The sequence below is a fragment of the Mustela nivalis genome (assembly GCF_964662115.1).
Source record: "Mustela nivalis genome assembly, chromosome: X".
NCBI lineage: Eukaryota > Metazoa > Chordata > Mammalia > Carnivora > Mustelidae > Mustela > Mustela nivalis.
In genome coordinates this window covers 1,598,730-1,616,087 of record NC_139040.1, presented here as the reverse complement: position 1 = coordinate 1,616,087, position 17,358 = coordinate 1,598,730, and the positions used below count along the sequence as shown (strand labels likewise).

At 41.3% G+C, this 17,358-nt stretch overlaps 1 protein-coding gene and 1 long non-coding RNA gene across 2 annotated transcripts in view; one reads left to right on the top strand and one right to left on the bottom strand.

Annotated features, from left to right (window-relative positions):
- LOC309856038 overlaps positions 1 to 17,358 on the top strand; it is a 1,055,650-nt gene that overhangs the window by 797,095 nt on the left and 241,197 nt on the right. The window lies entirely within an intron of this gene.
- LOC309855700 (synaptonemal complex protein 3-like) lies at positions 6,206 to 17,268 on the bottom strand. The gene is made up of 9 exons (XM_082716251.1): positions 17,198 to 17,268; positions 16,150 to 16,302; positions 15,336 to 15,405; positions 15,128 to 15,162; positions 13,331 to 13,448; positions 12,497 to 12,596; positions 10,604 to 10,702; positions 6,583 to 6,687; positions 6,206 to 6,454 (listed from the first exon to the last, which is right to left on the bottom strand). The coding sequence occupies exons 2-9, from the start codon at positions 16,271 to 16,273 to the stop codon at positions 6,401 to 6,403; spliced, it is 705 nt and encodes a 234-aa protein (XP_082572377.1). The 5' UTR covers positions 16,274 to 16,302; positions 17,198 to 17,268; the 3' UTR covers positions 6,206 to 6,400.

Sequence of the window (17,358 nt, the reverse complement as noted above, 5' to 3'; positions counted from 1 at the left end):
AGACACATAGACCAGTGAAACTATCTACCAGAGTAGATAGTCTGCATTTTTAATAAACGACTATGAGGTGAAGGTTCTCATATTTGAACCTCATACAATGTTTTATTTTCTGCTTGGTTGCTGACCTCAGTACTTGAAAAAAGTGAGTTCCTAAGAGGCCACTGTCATAAAATCAAGCTTTGCATAGGAAGAAATCTCACAGAGAGAACAAACTACTCTGCCACAACAGCCTCAGTCCATAATACTGGCTAAGTGACTAATACATGCCCGCCGTGTTAAGAAGAAGAACAAGGGCGTCATTTAACATTTATTCAACACTTACTATGTGCCTACAGGTTTCTCCCTCACTGCTTCATCTGGCTTGTTCAATCATCTGGTGTGTTTTTTTTTAATACTATTTTATACATAGACAAGAACAAATCAATTTTAGCAAACACAGATTTCAGTTGATGGTTCTAGATTTAGGAGATTTCATACCTAATTAATTTCATTATTTGTTTTAGATTAGCAGTGCTGGGGGAATCCTGATTAACATGGATAAAAATGTAATGGGCTGCCTTGTACAATTTTACAGCTTAGATATTTGCAGTCAGACTGCAGAACACGGTGTTTGTGAGCAGACGCCAGGGCAGAGTTACACTCCTCCTATACAGTGATGCTGTATACAGTTTTTCCAGAATCGGCAGGACAAGCATCCTTTAGATATCCGCACAAAGACGTATTAACTGGATATCCCACATGCCGATGACCTTTGACATAGTAAAATATATGTAGGATCAATCCCATTGTTATCTGTTAGCTGGTCGCTAGTATAAAACACTGCATGTGTAAGGTTGGCCCAAACATCTGTGGCCCTGTGTGACCTCTGAGTAACACCAGAAGGCTCTGCGGAAGTCTGGGAAGTGCAGCTCTGATCTGGTTACTCCTCTAGGCCTCGCACTCCAGCTTACGACGGTCTGGCATACTGTCTGCATTGGGAGAGATGCAATGCCACAGTTGGAGGCTGACCTTCTGCTGTATCCTTTATGGTGCCAGGTCCTGTCACCTGGACTCCCCACAGGACCAAAGATCCTCCTGGCAATAACGAGCTATAAGAAGTCAGCAGCTAGCTCTTTTGAAAAACATCCTCATCTTTACACCCTAATATTTGAGTGTGTCTTTGCTAAAGCCTCACACAACTGGTGGTAAGAAGTTATTTGAACTGATGACTCGTGGTGTGAATAAAACCCTTAGTTCTGGAACTCAAGGCTGGAAACTACTCACACAACGGGCAGGTTTCCTCTGTGGTGTCATTACTCCATCAACAGTTAAGCTTTGTCGGTGTTCCACGGGAACTGTGAGATTGCAATATGAGTTACTGCTGTATGCGGGGAGGCCACCTTCCCAACTACACTGTAAGTTCTTTATTAGCCTTATTATTATCATCATTCCAACTTTGATAGCATATAATTTAGATACTGAAACTTTTTTTTAAAGATTTTATTTATTTATTTGTCAGAGAGAGAGAGAGGGAGAGTGGCTAGCACAGGCAGACAGAATGGCAGGTAGAGGCAGAGGGAGACGCAGGCTTCCTGCCGAGCAAGGAGCCCAATGCAGGACTCAATCCCAGGACGCTGGGATCATGACCTGAACCGAAGGCAGCTGCTTAATCAACTGAGCCACCCAGGCGTCCCTAGATACTGAAACTTTTTAACAGGCTACCCACTCATGAATTTGAGAACTTTGATAATCAGTGTTCCCCTATCAAATGTGAGATGAAGTTACTAGTCTTGACCTCAAATTCAAGTTGTAACTAATATTCAGTACTGACTGAAAATAAAAGGGAAGCCACTTAAAATTAAATAGTAAAACATACAGTGATTTTTATCAAATTATATTAATCTGAAGCAATAAATGAATAATTTGTTCTGCTTCTTTATAGGTAGCTCAAAGGACTAAAAACAAATGGTATTTTGGAGATTCTGTTTACTATTTTATGTTTGGACAAGCAGCTTAATAAGTTTGTAGATAATACATCTCTTTCTATGGATAGTGAACAGAAGTAGGCAAATTCCTGCAAAAGTTTTTTATTTCTTATTAACAGATGTCAGGTAACAACATGAGTAAGAGCCATTCAGTGAGATATCAACCCTCCCGTCTGACCTGATTGTTAATTTGATCCAGCGGTTCTGCAGCCCCTAGGCTACCTAATGGAACAATAAGAAAAGTAATGGAGTAATGAGTGTGTACGGTAAATATCTTAAGCAAGAGAAAAGCATATTGAACAAAAGCCAGTAAGTCCATATTCCTTAAAAGGAAAAATATATGCATATCTGAATTAAATATGCAGAGAACACACTGGAGTGTGCCCAGTGGCAAAATTTCTCAGGTGAGGATCTTTTTATTATTTTTTATTAACATATAATGTATTATTTGCCTCAGGGGTACAGGTCTGTGAATCGTCAGGCTTACACACTTCACAGCGCTCACCATAGCACATACCCTCCCCAATGTCAATAACCCCACCACCCTCTCCACACCCGCCTCCCCCCAGCAGCCTTCAGTTTGTTTCATGAGATTAAGAGTCTCTTATGGTTTGTCTCCCTCCCGATTGCATCTTGTTTCATTTTTTCCTTCCCTACTGACCAACCACCCCCCACCCCGGCCCTGCCTCTCAAATTCCTCATATCAGAGAGATCATACGATAATTGTCTTTCTCTGACTGACTTATTTTACTCAGCATAATACCCTCTAGTTTCAAGTGAGGATCTCCTTAAAAGTTTGAAATATACCACAACTTCTTTACCCATTCATCAGTTGGTGGGCCCTTGGGCCCTTTCCATAATTTGGCTATTGTTGATAATGCCGCTATAAACATCGGGGCACATATATCCCTTTGAGTTACTATTTTTGTATCCTTTGGGTGAATACCTAGTAGTGCAGTTGCTGGGTCTCAGGGTAGTTCTTTGTTGAACTTTTTGAGGACCCTCCATACTGTTTTCCGGAGTGGCTGCACCAGTTTGCATTCCCACCAACCGTGTAGGAGGGCTCCCCTTTCTCCACATCCTTGCCAATGCCTGTTGTTTCCTGTGTTGTTTATTTTGGCCATTCTGACTGATGTCGTCAGTCATTGTAGTTTTGATTTGTATTTCCCTGATGATGAGTGATGCTAAGCATCTTTTCATGTGTCTATTGGACACCTGTATATCTTCCTTAGAAAAATATCTATTCATGTCCCCTGCCCATTTTTAAAAATTTTTTAAAATTTTTTTATTTTTTCAACATAACAGTATTCATTATTTTTGCACCACATCCAGTGCTCCATGCAATCCGTGCCCTCTCCAATACCCACCACCTGGTTCCCCCAAACTCCCACCCCCCCCCGCCCCTTCAAAACCCTCAGATTGTTTTTCAGAGTCCACAGTCTCTCATGGTTCACCTCCCCTTCCAATTTCCCTCAACTCCCTTCTCCTCTCTAACTTCCCATGTCCTCCATGCTATTTGTTATGCTCCACAACTAAGTGAAACCATATGATAATTGAGTCTCCCCTGCCCATTTTTAATTGGATTATTTGTTTTTTGATGTTGAGTTTTGTACACACACACACACACACAGAGAGAGAGAGAGAGAGAGAGGAATATTATTCAGCCATAAAAAATAATGAAATCTTTCCATTTGCAACAACATGGATGGAGCTAGAGAGTATTGTGTTAAGTGAAATAAGTCAGTCAAAGAGAGACAAATACCATATGATTTCACTCATAAGTGGAATTTAAGAAGCAAATGAACTTGGATGGGATGGGGAAGAGAGAAAAGCCAAGAAACAAGACTTTCAACTGTAGAGAACAAATTGGTGGTTACCAGAGGGGAGGTGGGTGGGGAGAATTAGATTGACATAGGTGATGGGCATTAAGGAGGGCTCTTGTCGGTGATGAGCCCCAGGGGTTGTATGGACGTGTTGAATCACTAAATTCTACACCCGAAACTAACATTACTCTGTATGTTAATTAACTGGAATTCAAATAAAAGTTTGAGAAAAAAAAGTTTGAAGTCGTACTTAAGACTTAATGTTTTGGCTTAAGGGGAAAATCCTTCACAACAACAACAACAACAACAACAACAACAACAACAAAAGACCAAAAATGCAGTATTTAAGGAGTAAACTGTCCCTTGATGTCAAATATTCACTCATGGTGGAAGACTCACTTCTTCCTACGTAAGAAAAGTAAGTTAGAAGTTAGAAAAAGAGAGTTTGGTTTGGAAAAAGAGAGAGAGAGAGAGAGAGAATATGAGAATGTTTTGGGCTTACTTTTTTTTTTTAATAAACATATATTTTTATCCCCAGGGGTACAGGTCTGTGAATCGCCAGGTTTACACACTTCACAGCACTCACCATAGCACATACCCTCCCCAATGTCAATAACCCCACCCCCCTTCTCCCAAACCCCCTCCCCCCAGCAACCCTCAGTTTGTTTTGTGAGATTAAGAGTCACTTATGGTTTGTCTCCCTCCCAATCCCATCTTGTTTCATTAATTCTTCTCCTACCCACTTAAGCTCCCATGTTGCATCACCACTTCTTCATATCAGGGAGATCATATGATAGTTGTCTTTCTCTGCTTGACTTATTTCGCTAAGCATGATACGCTCTAGTTCCATCCATGTTGTCGCAAATGGCAAGATTTCGTTTCTTTTGATGGCTGCATAGTATTCCATTGTGTATATATACCACATCTTCTTAATCCGTTCATCTGTTGATGGACATCTAGGGTCTTTCCATAGTTTGGCTATTGTGGACATTGCTGCTATAAACATTCGGGTGCACATGCCCCTTTGGATCACTAGGTTTGTATCTTTAAGATAAATACCCAGTAGTGCAATTGCTGGGTCATAGGACAGTTCTATTTTCAACATTTTGAGCAACCTCCATGCTGTTTTGAAGAGTGGTTGCACCAGCTTGCATTCCCACCAGCAGTGTAAGAGGGTTCCCCTTTCTCCGCATCCTCGCCAGCATCTGTCATTTCCTGACTTGTTGATTTTAGCCATTCTGACTGGTGTGAGGTGATATCTCATTGTGATTTTGATTTGTATTTCCCTGATGCCGAGTGATATGGAGCACTTTTTCATGTGTCTGTTAGCCATCTGGATGTCTTCTTTGCAGAAATGTCTGTTCATGTCCTCTGCCCATTTCTTGATTGGATTATTTGTTCTTTGGGTGTTGAGTTTGCTAAGTTCTTTATGGATTTTGGACACTAGTCCTTTATCTGATATGGGCTTACTTTTAAAACAGGGAAAACCATAAAACAAATAGAAGAGTGGGCTCTAGTGGCCATAATTAAAAATATTAAACCCACAGAAAAACAGGAGAAAGACAGTCCTCTCCTCCAAACAGGCATATTTTCGTTGTTGTTGTTCTGAATGATTCATGAAAGGAATTTCAGTAATTTAGAATATATTTAACTGATTTATTCCAAACTAGTTCACAAACAACTTCGTGCTTATGAAGTCGAGTTTCATTTCCAATCGAAAATTGGAAATTTCAATTTCCAACTGAAAATTTCATCTAGTTATGTATGTAAAAAGTGCACCAGAAAAGACAAGGTGTAAGAATTAATTTTTCACGTTTTTAGATGAGCATACAATCACCCTTCCATATACTCACTGGATATTAAACTTGCAAAACCAAACTTTCTAGCTAATTAGCCTCTAAAGATAGGCATGAAATATTTAAACCATAGGTAACTAAGTACATGTATATGTTGATAAAATACTTTTTAATCCATGCTAAGGGCAGGTGTCATTTAATAAGGGACCAAAATCAATTAAGTGACATTTTAATTTTTTGTTGTTGTTGTTGGAAGTGGCATATTCACAACTTCATGTCTCACAAGTCAATATTTACATATCTTATTCAGTTGTCTTAATGACTGTTAGCAGTTTCACTTATTCTGGGACACAAACTTAAGTTGCCTTTAATAAATTTTGTTATTTTGTGGAGTAGACTGTATTTCAAATCTTATCTTCATTGGAATTGGTTCCGTAACTTTACGAGTATATGCAGAAGGGTGTATTCTTTCATTATTATTATTTTTTCTTTCAGGAAGAGCAATGTAACCTTCTATAATTGTACTTTCTATCTTTGGGGACTGACACAGATTCACTGAAGCATACTTCAATGTAAATCATCTTTATTGCTGAAATTTAATTGACAGTGTTAGGGAGAGAAAGTCGCCATTGCTACCAAAGTTCTGAACGTTTCCTGCATGTAACTATGGGATTGTTGCTACTCACATAACTGTTTAGGCCCACAGAAAGAGGGGCTTGCACTTAAGCCAACAAGTAACAAGATGTAATCATTTAAGCTGGAATTGTTGGACCACAATTATCATGTTACTTAGTTCAAGTCCTTTCTTTAAATATCATCAAAATAACAGAGACTGAAGAGACTTTCGAACAGTTGCCACCTCTTGTTGCTTCTATTAAATGAAAGGAGAGAATATACTCGTTTAGTATTTATATAAGGATTATACTTATAACAGCAAATAGACTACTTCAACGTTTAAATCAATCCTTAGTTTTCACCTTTAAATATTACACTACTTACATGTGCCATCATAAGGTGTTTTTGCAACACGACCATTTCCTTCCCAAGTTCGCTCTGTTCACCAATAAGAAAATTTTCCTGATTCTTCTCTAAGTCTTCTTTACTCTAAAACAAAAAGCCTAGTCCAGTTACAAACCACCATTTTTCTTCTTATGTTCAAAACATGCAAAACTAAATTTCAAAAGTACTACATTTTTTAATATTCCAGTGATGTCCATTATCTTATTTGAAATAAAATTCTAAATCACACAGGTAGACCAAAACATTCACTAAGAAATATTCTAAATATTAGACTCGAGTGAATAATAATAAGAATCATCATCATCATCATTATTATTAATTATTATTATTTTAAGTGGGCTCCATCATGGGGTTTGAACTCACAACCCTGAGATGAAGACCCGAGCTGAGCTCAAAGGTTGGGAGCTTAACTGACTGAGCCACCCAGATGCCCCAAAATACTCTTATTTTAGGAGACACAAGTACAGTACGATTTGCTCAAAACAATGGGTTAATGTCTAGCAGCTAAGGTCAAGCTCAAAATAGACTCCAAAATAGAAAAGGAGTGGGAGTGCCTATCAACAATCGCTGTTTTTGAAATCCAGTAATGAGCTTTCTAACGTCAGGTAATGACACCTTTATTATCAGTAATAGTCAACATAACATGATTTCCTTCAGGGGAATAAAATGACCTGTGATGTGTCCTCTACAACTTATGAAAGACACAACCCACTTTTTATATTTTGCTATTCATTCAACAAGTGCTGAAATAGTGCGTACCATGTAGAAAGTACCATGTTGAGTGTTGTGGAGGAATTTAAAAATGAATACACAATCTCTCTCATATTCCAGGGCCAAGAGCAAACGTAAACAGAAAAGATACAAAAATCTTATGATAGTTATAGAAGCACAATTTGTTGCGGCTGCACAGCAGAAAAAGGAGATTAATGCTGACCTCATTGGCAAAAGAATAAGATTTCAATAGGTGAAGAAAGAGAAGTTAAAAACATTTCCAGGGGAAGGACATAAATGGAGCATAGAAGTAATAGTTTAGACGAAGCAGTTATCGGGAATGGTGGGAATAAAGACAGAATGTAGCAAATAAAACTAAAAAGGGCATCATGTCATGGTGAATCTTTGAATATCTAAGAGTTTACAAGGGGGAACCTGCTGACAGGCTTTCAAGAGGGGAGAACTACCTCGTAGGAAGATAATACCCGCAGACCTAGGGAGGATGGAGAGATCACATGAGTGTTTAATAGTAGAAGCAAGGGACAATGAGGTCCTCAGCTAGGGCTGCAGCAGTGGGAATTCGAAAAAAGAATTTAAAGTACCATTGCAGAGGTTAAGTACCACACAGCCCAACAGTAACTGGAGGGGGAGGATAAGGAACCACAGGAGTCAAGGAAAACGGTAAATTCCCAACCCTAAGTGGTTACACTGGGCAATAACATTGAGAAGAAATAATTTCTGTTAGTTTACGAAACCTCCATGCCACCCAATAAATGGTCTTCACAGAGCATTAGAACAACACACTCTCCGCTTGGAAACAATTTTAATATTACTATTTAGTATATGTTTAATCCTAAGATTCTTTAAAGAATACTTATTTTGAAATTACATCACTAGTTCTTAAACATTCCAGTTAGTTTAGAAGAGTGACATTTCACTACATATTTGAACAAGATTCTTTTAAGAACAAATTACATGATCATCTCAAAAGCCGCAGAAAAAGTATTTGACAAAATTCAACGCTCTTTCACGATAAAAACTCTCAACAAACTAGGTACAGGAGGAATGCATCTCACTATAATAAAGCCCACAACTTTATGACAAGCCCACAGCTAACGTACTCAGTGGTGAAAAACTGAAAGCTTTTCCTCTACAATCAGGAGTAAGAAGACGAGGTTGCCCAACCTCACTACTCCTACTCAACATAGGTACCAGGGGACCTAGCTGGAGCATTTTGGCAGTAAAAGGAAACAGAAGGCATACAACCTGGAAAGGAAGAAGCAAACTTATCTTTGCTCGCAGGTAGCATGATATTTTTTTAAAAGATTTTTATTTATTTATTTGACAGACAGAGATCACAAGTAGGCAGAGAGGCAGGCAGAGGGAGAGGAGGAAGCAGGCTCCCCACTGAGCAGAGAGCCTGATGTGGGGCTCGATCCCAGGACCCTGGGATCATGACCCAAGCCGAAGGCAGAGGCTTTAACCCACTGAACAACCCAGGTGCCCCAGGTAGCATGCCCCAAGGATTCCACACATGCAAAAATCCCTGTTAGAACTAATAAATGAATTCAGAAAAGCTGCAAGTTATCAAACCAACACACAAATGTCAGCTGTATTTCTACACACTAACAATGAGTTCCCCAGAAGTGAAATTAAGAAAACAATCCCATTTACAACCGCGTCAAAAAGAGTAAGATACTCGGGGCGCCTGGGTGGCTCAGTGGATTAAGCCGCTGCCTTCGGCTCAGGTCATGATCTCAGGGTCCTGGGATCGAGCCCCACATCGGGCTCTTTGCTCAGCGGGAGCCTGCTTCTCTCTCTCTCTCTCTGCCTGCCTCTCCACCTACTTGTGATCTTTCTCTCTGTCAAATAAATAAATAAAATCTTAAAAAAAAAAAAGAGTAAGATACTTAAGGAAAAACGCTTTTACCAAGGAGGTGATAGACTCGTCAGCTGAAAACTACAAAGCACTGATGAAAGAAATTAAAGACAACACATATAAGTGGAATGATTATCGCATGCTCATGGACAGGAAGACTTAATATTGTTCAAATGTCCATACCACACAAAGTAACATACGGATTCAGTGTTATCCCCATCAAAACCCCAATGCTATTTCTACAGAAATGCTTCTACAAAGCAACCCTACAATTCATGTGGATCCACAAAAGACTGTGAATAGCCAAAGCGATTCCAAGAAAGGACAACAACAACAAGCTGGAGCCATCACACCTCTTGATGTGAAAAATATATTCTAAAGCTACAGTAACAAGAACAGCTTGGTACTAGCATAAAGACAGATGTATAGACCAATGGAACAGAACGGTGAGCCCAGAAATAAACGCTCACATATACAGTCAGCTGATTTTTGACGTGGGGGCCAAGGATACAAAATGAGGAAAAGATAGTGTCTTCAATGAATGAAGCTGGGAAAACTTTATGTCCACATGCAAAAGAATAAAAGAGGGTAGGTGGGTCGTCTCACATTAGGTATCCTTAGGACATTAGAAACAATGACGACGACAAGGGTACCCTGACCAAAAACAGAAGGGGGATGGACAGGATTCCATCCACTCCCAAATGAGTGTACAGCTGTGTGAAGAAGAGGTCTGTGTCACTGAGGAGGATTCGCTAGTGTGGAAATACGACTAAAGGTAATCTCAATTCACAAGCTGATAGCCTTACTCTCTGTGCTGTCTCTTGCAATTACAAGTTGGCATATGAAGCCACTCTTAGTCACGTTGATAACTCTGGAAGCAAATATGCCATGAAATACTTAACAAAATGCAACTGAAAATAAAATTGGCTACTTGCTGTTTAAGAAACATCAGCAGCACAAAGGAAAGTAAATGACATTGAGAAGTGATTTAAAGTCTTCCTACTTTCAAGCTACAAAGTCATCACTACTCTCCTAAGAAAGACTGACTCTGGAAAAAATAACCATGATTAAGTTGTTAATAAAGGATTGGTCTCATGCACGATATGCATATTTATTGGCAAAATTCCCAATCTAGCATTCCCTGTCTTGAGTAACAGCCACAAAACCATTAATGAATCTGAAAAGTAAAAGTACATTTAGCATTTATGTTAAATCAGAACAATGAATTCAAAATGGAAAATGCCTAATTAATTTTAATTGATTTCAAAGGCATAACCAAAATGTTTTTGACATGTATTAAGAAAGAAAAACAATTATTTTCTACTTCCATATATATATATATGTATGTATATATGTATATATATATATTACATTTTATCAGAAGACATTGTGTTACAAAATTCAGCAGACCTTTAAGAATTGCTCATACAACTCTTTAATTGCTTGCATTCTCTGGCTCTGAACAATTCTAGAGCGTTGTAAAACCTTTTGTTGCTGTCGAAATATATTCTACAAATATAAAAGAAAAAAAAAGCTGTGATGACCATTCTGGTGAAATTTAAAATCTCACAACAAAAAAATCTAGATTCAACTGGAGTAGTTTTTAAATAAATATTTTTTTAGTATCTTCTCTTTTATCAAATATTATGACCGAGTTTACATCATTTGTGTTTACCGGTAACATAGAAAAACACAATAGTCTTATCTGCTGGTCACTAAGTAGGAAATTTCCTTTCTTAACAATATTCAAATCATATATCTTATTCTTGTTGATTTTGAAATCCACACGCATGATCCCCCCAATAACCCTTCCATGATCTTCCTATTCCTCCACCAGTGAACTTGTTATATCCCTACTTAGCCGCTCACTTTCAGAGTCATACCTTGGATTTTTGTCAGCCCGATAACTGAAACACCTACATGATGTTATGAATGGCAAAGACTTACAGAGGAACTATGTACAGAAACTGGTCTGAACCATTTCAAATAAGCTTATTATAGAGGAGCTTACTTAAATCCTAAAAACAGACAAACAAAAAACAAAACAAACAAACCAAAAACCTGTAAGTACTCTTATTATGCTTGCTTTCGTAGACGAGGAAACTGAGGTTCAGAGGAAAGCAGTTTGTCCCTGGTTTCACAGCTAGCATTTAGAAAAATCAGAACTGGATCCCAAAAATCACTGTCCCAGTGTCCAGGCTCTTGACCACTGGACTACGCTCTTTGCCCATTTTCCACAACATTCCACCTCTACCTCCCTGTGTTTGTGGCCTACTCTCCCTTTCCTATTACAGCTCAGTGCCCTGGCAGAATCTGACATCCATTGAATGAACACCTTTCACCGCCCCTTGTCTCCACCCTCTGTCCTCATTTTCCCCCTTTCTAGATCAATCTATGGTCAACGGTCATACCTATACCTTTGCTTATATACCTTGCCCCCTTCTCACTCTGTTGAGGTACACAGCTAACGTCAGCCCAACCCTGGAAAATCCAGCTCTCCAGCTTCTCAGGTGCAGCCACAACCATGAGTACCAGTCTCATGGAAATTGATGATTGCTATGACACCCAACCCAACCTGGACCAGAATGTTGGTTGGCGATGGTATTTCCCTTGTCCAGTCACTGGCCCACTCTCAGGGAACAATTCCAGGACTTCTCCTTTGCCCTCAAAAAGCAACATCTCCCCCACCATCCTTACTCCTAAATGTGATACAGGCCAGTCCATTAAGAGGGAACCGTGCCCTGAGCTCAATGACCCGTTCAGGAACAAGCAAATGACTAAAACTAGGTTACCGATGGCAGTCTGGGGGACTTTTCTGCCAGACCTGTGGAGAAAGGCTATCTTGGTACACTGGGGTTACTAACCTGGTGGTGAATCTAGGATTGTAAGATGCTGTCATGCTTGACCCCATGGAGAGGGCCTATCAGGAGACGGAGACAGAGCCCCAGACAGCACTGCCCAAGCAACCTTTACCCAGACCCATTCAGCAATACCTGGCGCAAAACTCCCTTTGACACCTTCAGATAAACCAAGGGCATCCCTCTTTTGTACTTTGGCAAATGTCTGTCACTTGGAACTGCAGGAACCCCAACCAAGAGAGGAAATAAAGACCAAGGGCTACTGTGAGTAGGATGTGTGCCTATACTTTTCTGATTTCTCTGAGATCGAGGCCCAGCCACACAGCCAGCAATGGAAACAGGACTCTGGCTCAAATCTATGGGTCTAAAGATGTGGCTTGGCTCACCACTCCTACTCGAGACTTGGTTACTATAGATTAATTATAAAGCTAAGCCCGATACCAACAGCTAGTTTTTCTTCTTCCTCCTTGGTTTTCTGCACATCTGTATCCCACTCTTGAAACAAAGTTAGAAACTGCTGACAGTATTCGTGATAAAGCTTCTGCCTGTAAAACACAGTTATGAGTAAGTGTTATACTTTGTATCGTTAAGAAAAAAGTAAACCCACTCAAAACCAAATTAACTGAACATAAATTATACTATAAAGGGAGAAGGGGGAGATCACAGCTGACATTTTCTGATGGAAAACAGCAAAATAAAGTGGACGGCTTACTCCCAATGCTAACCCTCACTCACTCCTAACTGTCTAAGAGGGATGCTATCCCATATGACTTAGCTCTTGACAACCAAGGAAGATTTATTGCATTATAAATATTCCCCAAAACTGCATTTTATCTACAAGGGGTTTTGTTTTTACTTTTGCTTTTTTCATTTCCATTCACCTGCTGAATAACATATAGGCCGTGGAATGATAAATAGATTCAATGAGGGTGCCATGGTCACTTACGTAAGACAAGTTTCCCAAACAGTAACATTTCACTTTCTCCCCCACTGCGGCACAATAAAGATTGTTTTTTAATTTTTAATTTTACTTAAATTCAATCAATTAACATATAGTGTATAATTAGTTTCAGAGGTAGAGGTCAGTGATTCATCAGTCTTATAGAACACCCAGCGCTCACTACATCACATGCCCTCCTTAATGCCTGTCACCCAGTTACCCCTTCTCCCTACCCACCTCCCCTTCAGCAACCCTCAGTTTGTTTTCTGGAATTAATTGGTCATCACAAATACTAAGAAATGACACACAGCTTCTGGTTCCAAAACCCAACAACATTACCTTTGCTCTTCCTGGGTCTTCCAAACACGCTCAATTTTCTGGTTAATGCTTTTGACAGAAGCTCTGGTATCCATCATGCATCTTTTTCTCTTTGCATAAAAAATCCTTTTAGTGTCACCTATATTAAGCATATGTAATTATTAACATTTGATGCTGAAAGCTATTCTTTGCAGTTTATTCAAGACAACACAGGCAATATTGGATCAGCAGCATTGGAAAGACAATTAGTGTTTTTTTTTTTAAAGGCCTCACATCAAAAATCAAGATTATTAATCTTCAAGATGAAGTCATCATTATTCAAGATGGTTTTTTTTGCTGTGAAATCTTTCAATTACTCGTATCTGAATTCCAATTCATTTATATATTTTTTTTTTGCCTGAACACACCCTTTATTTAACTTATCCTGGAAAAAGAGCTAATAAACAAAAGTTACTATCTTCCAAAATGTGTAAAAAAAAAAATGAGGGGGTGGGGTGGTTCCTCGATGACAGTCTTTAATTTTCTCTTGAAAAGACAGTTGTAGAGGCTAGTCTTTAATAAATGTATAAAATATCCTTCAAATGAAAGGACTCACTGAGATGGATTCTCATTAGATTTTAATATATAAAACACACTTTATCATTCTATTTTAAAAGTGTCCAAAAGGAAAAAAAAAGTGTCCAAAAGGGATACAAATAAATAATGAAAAAAGGGTATGTGTGTGTGTGTGTGTGTGTATGTGTGTGTGTTTATCAACGAAAAAAGGGTGTGTGTGTGTGTGTGTGTGTGTGTATGTATGTTTTCATTTAGCCAATGAGGTTTAACTATATTTGAGTTAAAGACAAAAGACCATGGAGAGTTTAAGGAAATAGAAGAATTTATTCGGAATGAAAACACTTCCTAAATATGTTTTTAGTAAATAAATGGAGTTTTTCTTACATCATTTTTAAAAAGCAGCTTTGCAATTAGTGAAATTTTTAATACTTCAAAAACGCTTTCCTGGGCATTTGATTGTATGTTATTGGATCTGCCATCAATAGCTATTTTCCAGGGATCATGAAAAGGCATGCTGTTCTACAACTATTTTCTATATCCAGTTTGCCACGTGTAATAATCAGTACTTTGCCACCACCAAGTAGAGCAAAGCTTTCAATACATACCTGCTTGTATGATTGATCCATACAGAGGACTCAAATATTGACTCGGACTCTTTACTAAGAGTCTTGCCCTGTAACCCAGTTAGTGTTTAAGGGACATCTGACAGAACGATTGGAAACTTTTAGGTCTATTCGGTTCTGATCACATATTAGTAGCATGCTGGCAAAGTGGTCTTTAGTTTTCCATTGCACAGTTTATTAGTGTAAACAACATGACAGAGACTTACTCTACAGGGTTCGATTTAAACTTCTGCATCAAAGAAAATAAATAGAAAAAAGTCAAGGAAAATGACTACAATGAGAAAATGAAAAATTGATATTTAAAAACTGACCTGTCACCTCCTCTGGGACACAAAGTGGAAGAGAGATTATTTTGTGCAATGTTTTTTAAGAGCCCCATAGTCCATCAAATGTACCCATGTGTAAAATAAAAGCATCACTCTTAACTCACCACTGGCAGCCCCATTCTCTACACATCCATGATAAAACAGGTAACTAGGGAAATCTATGAAGCCAAATCACACTAAATACTTAGGGAAAATCCTGTGTCTGAGAACAAGGTATGAAATGTCAGTGTTGTACTCCATTGAAAACATTCCCCGTCAGTATGTATTATGGCTCAAAACAATTTACTTGTGCTGAAATAGTTCCTAAATCATACCTTCAAATCTTTCCAACATATTCTGTAATTCATTCCTGTAAAGAAATGACATTAGGTATTTAATTAAGGGTACCTAAAACAGCATGCTTGTTTTCTGGATGAAATACATCATGCCAGGTGCTTCACATACAGTACTTGTTACCTGAGCCAACTTTATTATTCTTAAAGTACCTTATGAGTCAAGTGAAAAATGCTTTAAACACGTTACCCAACATCTGCCAGAAATGATCCTGCTGGAGGACTTCTTCCCCAGTAGTTATCAGTTACTGGATTGTTTCCTGCGTTGAAATAAAAGTGGAAAACATTTGAAAATGAAGTATGCTGGTGGGCATTAAGGAGGGCGCCTGATGCGATGAGCGCCGGGTGTTCTAGGCAACAGACGAATCGCTGATGAACGTCATATCACAAACCAACGGTGTACTACGTTGGCTAACTGAACTTAAATTTAAAAAAACAAAACAGAACAAAAAACAACAAAGTGTGGCCTTTGGGGGTCAGTTCTCAGGGAGCAATATCCTCAACTGCGGAGTGCTTCAGGCCTCCCTCTTGCAAACACAAGGTTTTTAAGGCAGCCATAGGAAAGGCAGCATGCCCGTGCGAGGTCCGATGCAACTAGTTCAGGGACCAGGACCACGCGACGGAGACAGCGTTACGAGTCTTTCAAGGTTAATGCCAGAGTACATCACCCAGCAGGTGTGAGATATTTTGGAAAGAAGGACTGCCGGGGGGAGCAGAAGAGCTGCTATCTAAGCCTCTGTAATATCCTGGTCTGCGACAGGAGGATCAAGGGGGCAGCCTCTGGTACCTCCAACTGCTTTTACATACGTGTGCGCGCGCGCACACGCACACACACACACACACACACACACACACACACACACACAGAGGCACGCACGCACGCACGCATGCACGCACGCGCGAGGAATTTACTGTTTGCAACGCTGAGGACTCCGAAGCAGTGACCTGCCGCGTGTGCGGTATCTACATGCGCCATCTCTGCAAAGGTGTCAGACAGACAGTACCTTGCACCTCTGGCCCGCTCAGCTGTCTTCTCTCTTGTCTCCCAAAGTCATAGGCTGCCATACCCTGAGCCTCCACGGGGGCCTTCGCAGCTCTCCCCAGGCGCTTCCTCCCAGCCGGCGGCATCCCGAGGTGTCTTCCGAGCTCTCCCGCACCTTGTGAGCGCAAACACGTGTTAAAGAAATGGGGACACGGTCAGGGAGCGATGCCAGGCAAGGGTCCCCTGCGCAGATCAGAGGGTGTGTGTCCTCATGTCTCTTGTTGGACCAGGACAGGGCAAAGACGACGCGGCCGGCGGACCCCTTTCCCCTGCCTCCCCGTTCCCCACCCCTACCCCCACCCCCCCACCCCCCGACTCCTCTGCGCTCCTGGCTCCCTGCTCGGCCCCGACCCAAGGCACGCGACCCGACCCGGGACATCTCTCTGACTGTCAGGACCTTGCGCCACATTCTTGCTCCTGCGTTGGGACAGAAGCCATCCCCACCCCGTTCGGGGCCCGCGGGACCATGTGCTGGCCTGGAGGCCCAACCGTGGCCGGGACAAAAACAAGGGTCCCCTTGGAATGGATGGGGAATAAACCGTTCTGACCCCGTCCGGGGACGGTCAGGTCTAGTGGTGGTGGAGGAGGGGGGGCCTCCTGGACGCTCCATCTGGACCCCAGGACGACCTCAGGGGACCAAACTGTCCTGCCGGGTCGGCCAGGCAGGAGGGCCAGAGGCAGACGGCCCCTCCTCACCAGCTGTGACCCTCCCAGGAAGTGGGGACCCCGCCCGGCCGGCCCTGCCAGCCCTGCCCTCAGGGACCTCGTCGTGTCCTGTCGGAGTCCCAGAGGACCTCATGGGGACATCACGTCAGAGGTGAGCCCAGCCGCCGCCGCCGCCCCACACCCTGGTCCCCTCCCGTCTGAGGAGACGCCCCCTCCCCCACGGCCACACAGTGCCCCCGGGTCCGCCTCCCTACACGCTGGGGCCTCCCTGAGGGTCCCTATGCCCCACCCCCGTCCTCTGTCTCTCTCTGTCCCTCCCCCCATCCCTCCCGCCGCACAACGACCTCCACACCACGTCCTCGGCGAAGCTCCTCCAAGGGCGTCGTGAGGGAGAGGAGGCAGCCAGCCACGCCTAGGCGGGAGCGTCGCTGATTGGCTGGCACAGCGCGCATGCGGGAGGCGGGGCCTCGGCCGAGACACGCCCCCTGGACCAACCGTCGTCCAG

Excerpts from the sequence above, each read along its gene's own strand:
- LOC309855700 (XM_082716251.1), bottom strand. The coding sequence starts at position 16,273 with ATGCCGCCGGCTGGGAGGAAGCGCCTGGGGAGAGCTGCGAAGGCCCCC. Across the intron at positions 15,163-15,335 it reads TCATTTCTGGCAGATGTTGG|GAATGAATTACAGAATATGT; the intron begins GTAACGTGTTTA and ends ATTTCTTTACAG. Across the intron at positions 13,449-15,127 it reads TATGTTGGAAAGATTTGAAG|GTGACACTAAAAGGATTTTT; the intron begins GTATGATTTAGG and ends TGCTTAATATAG.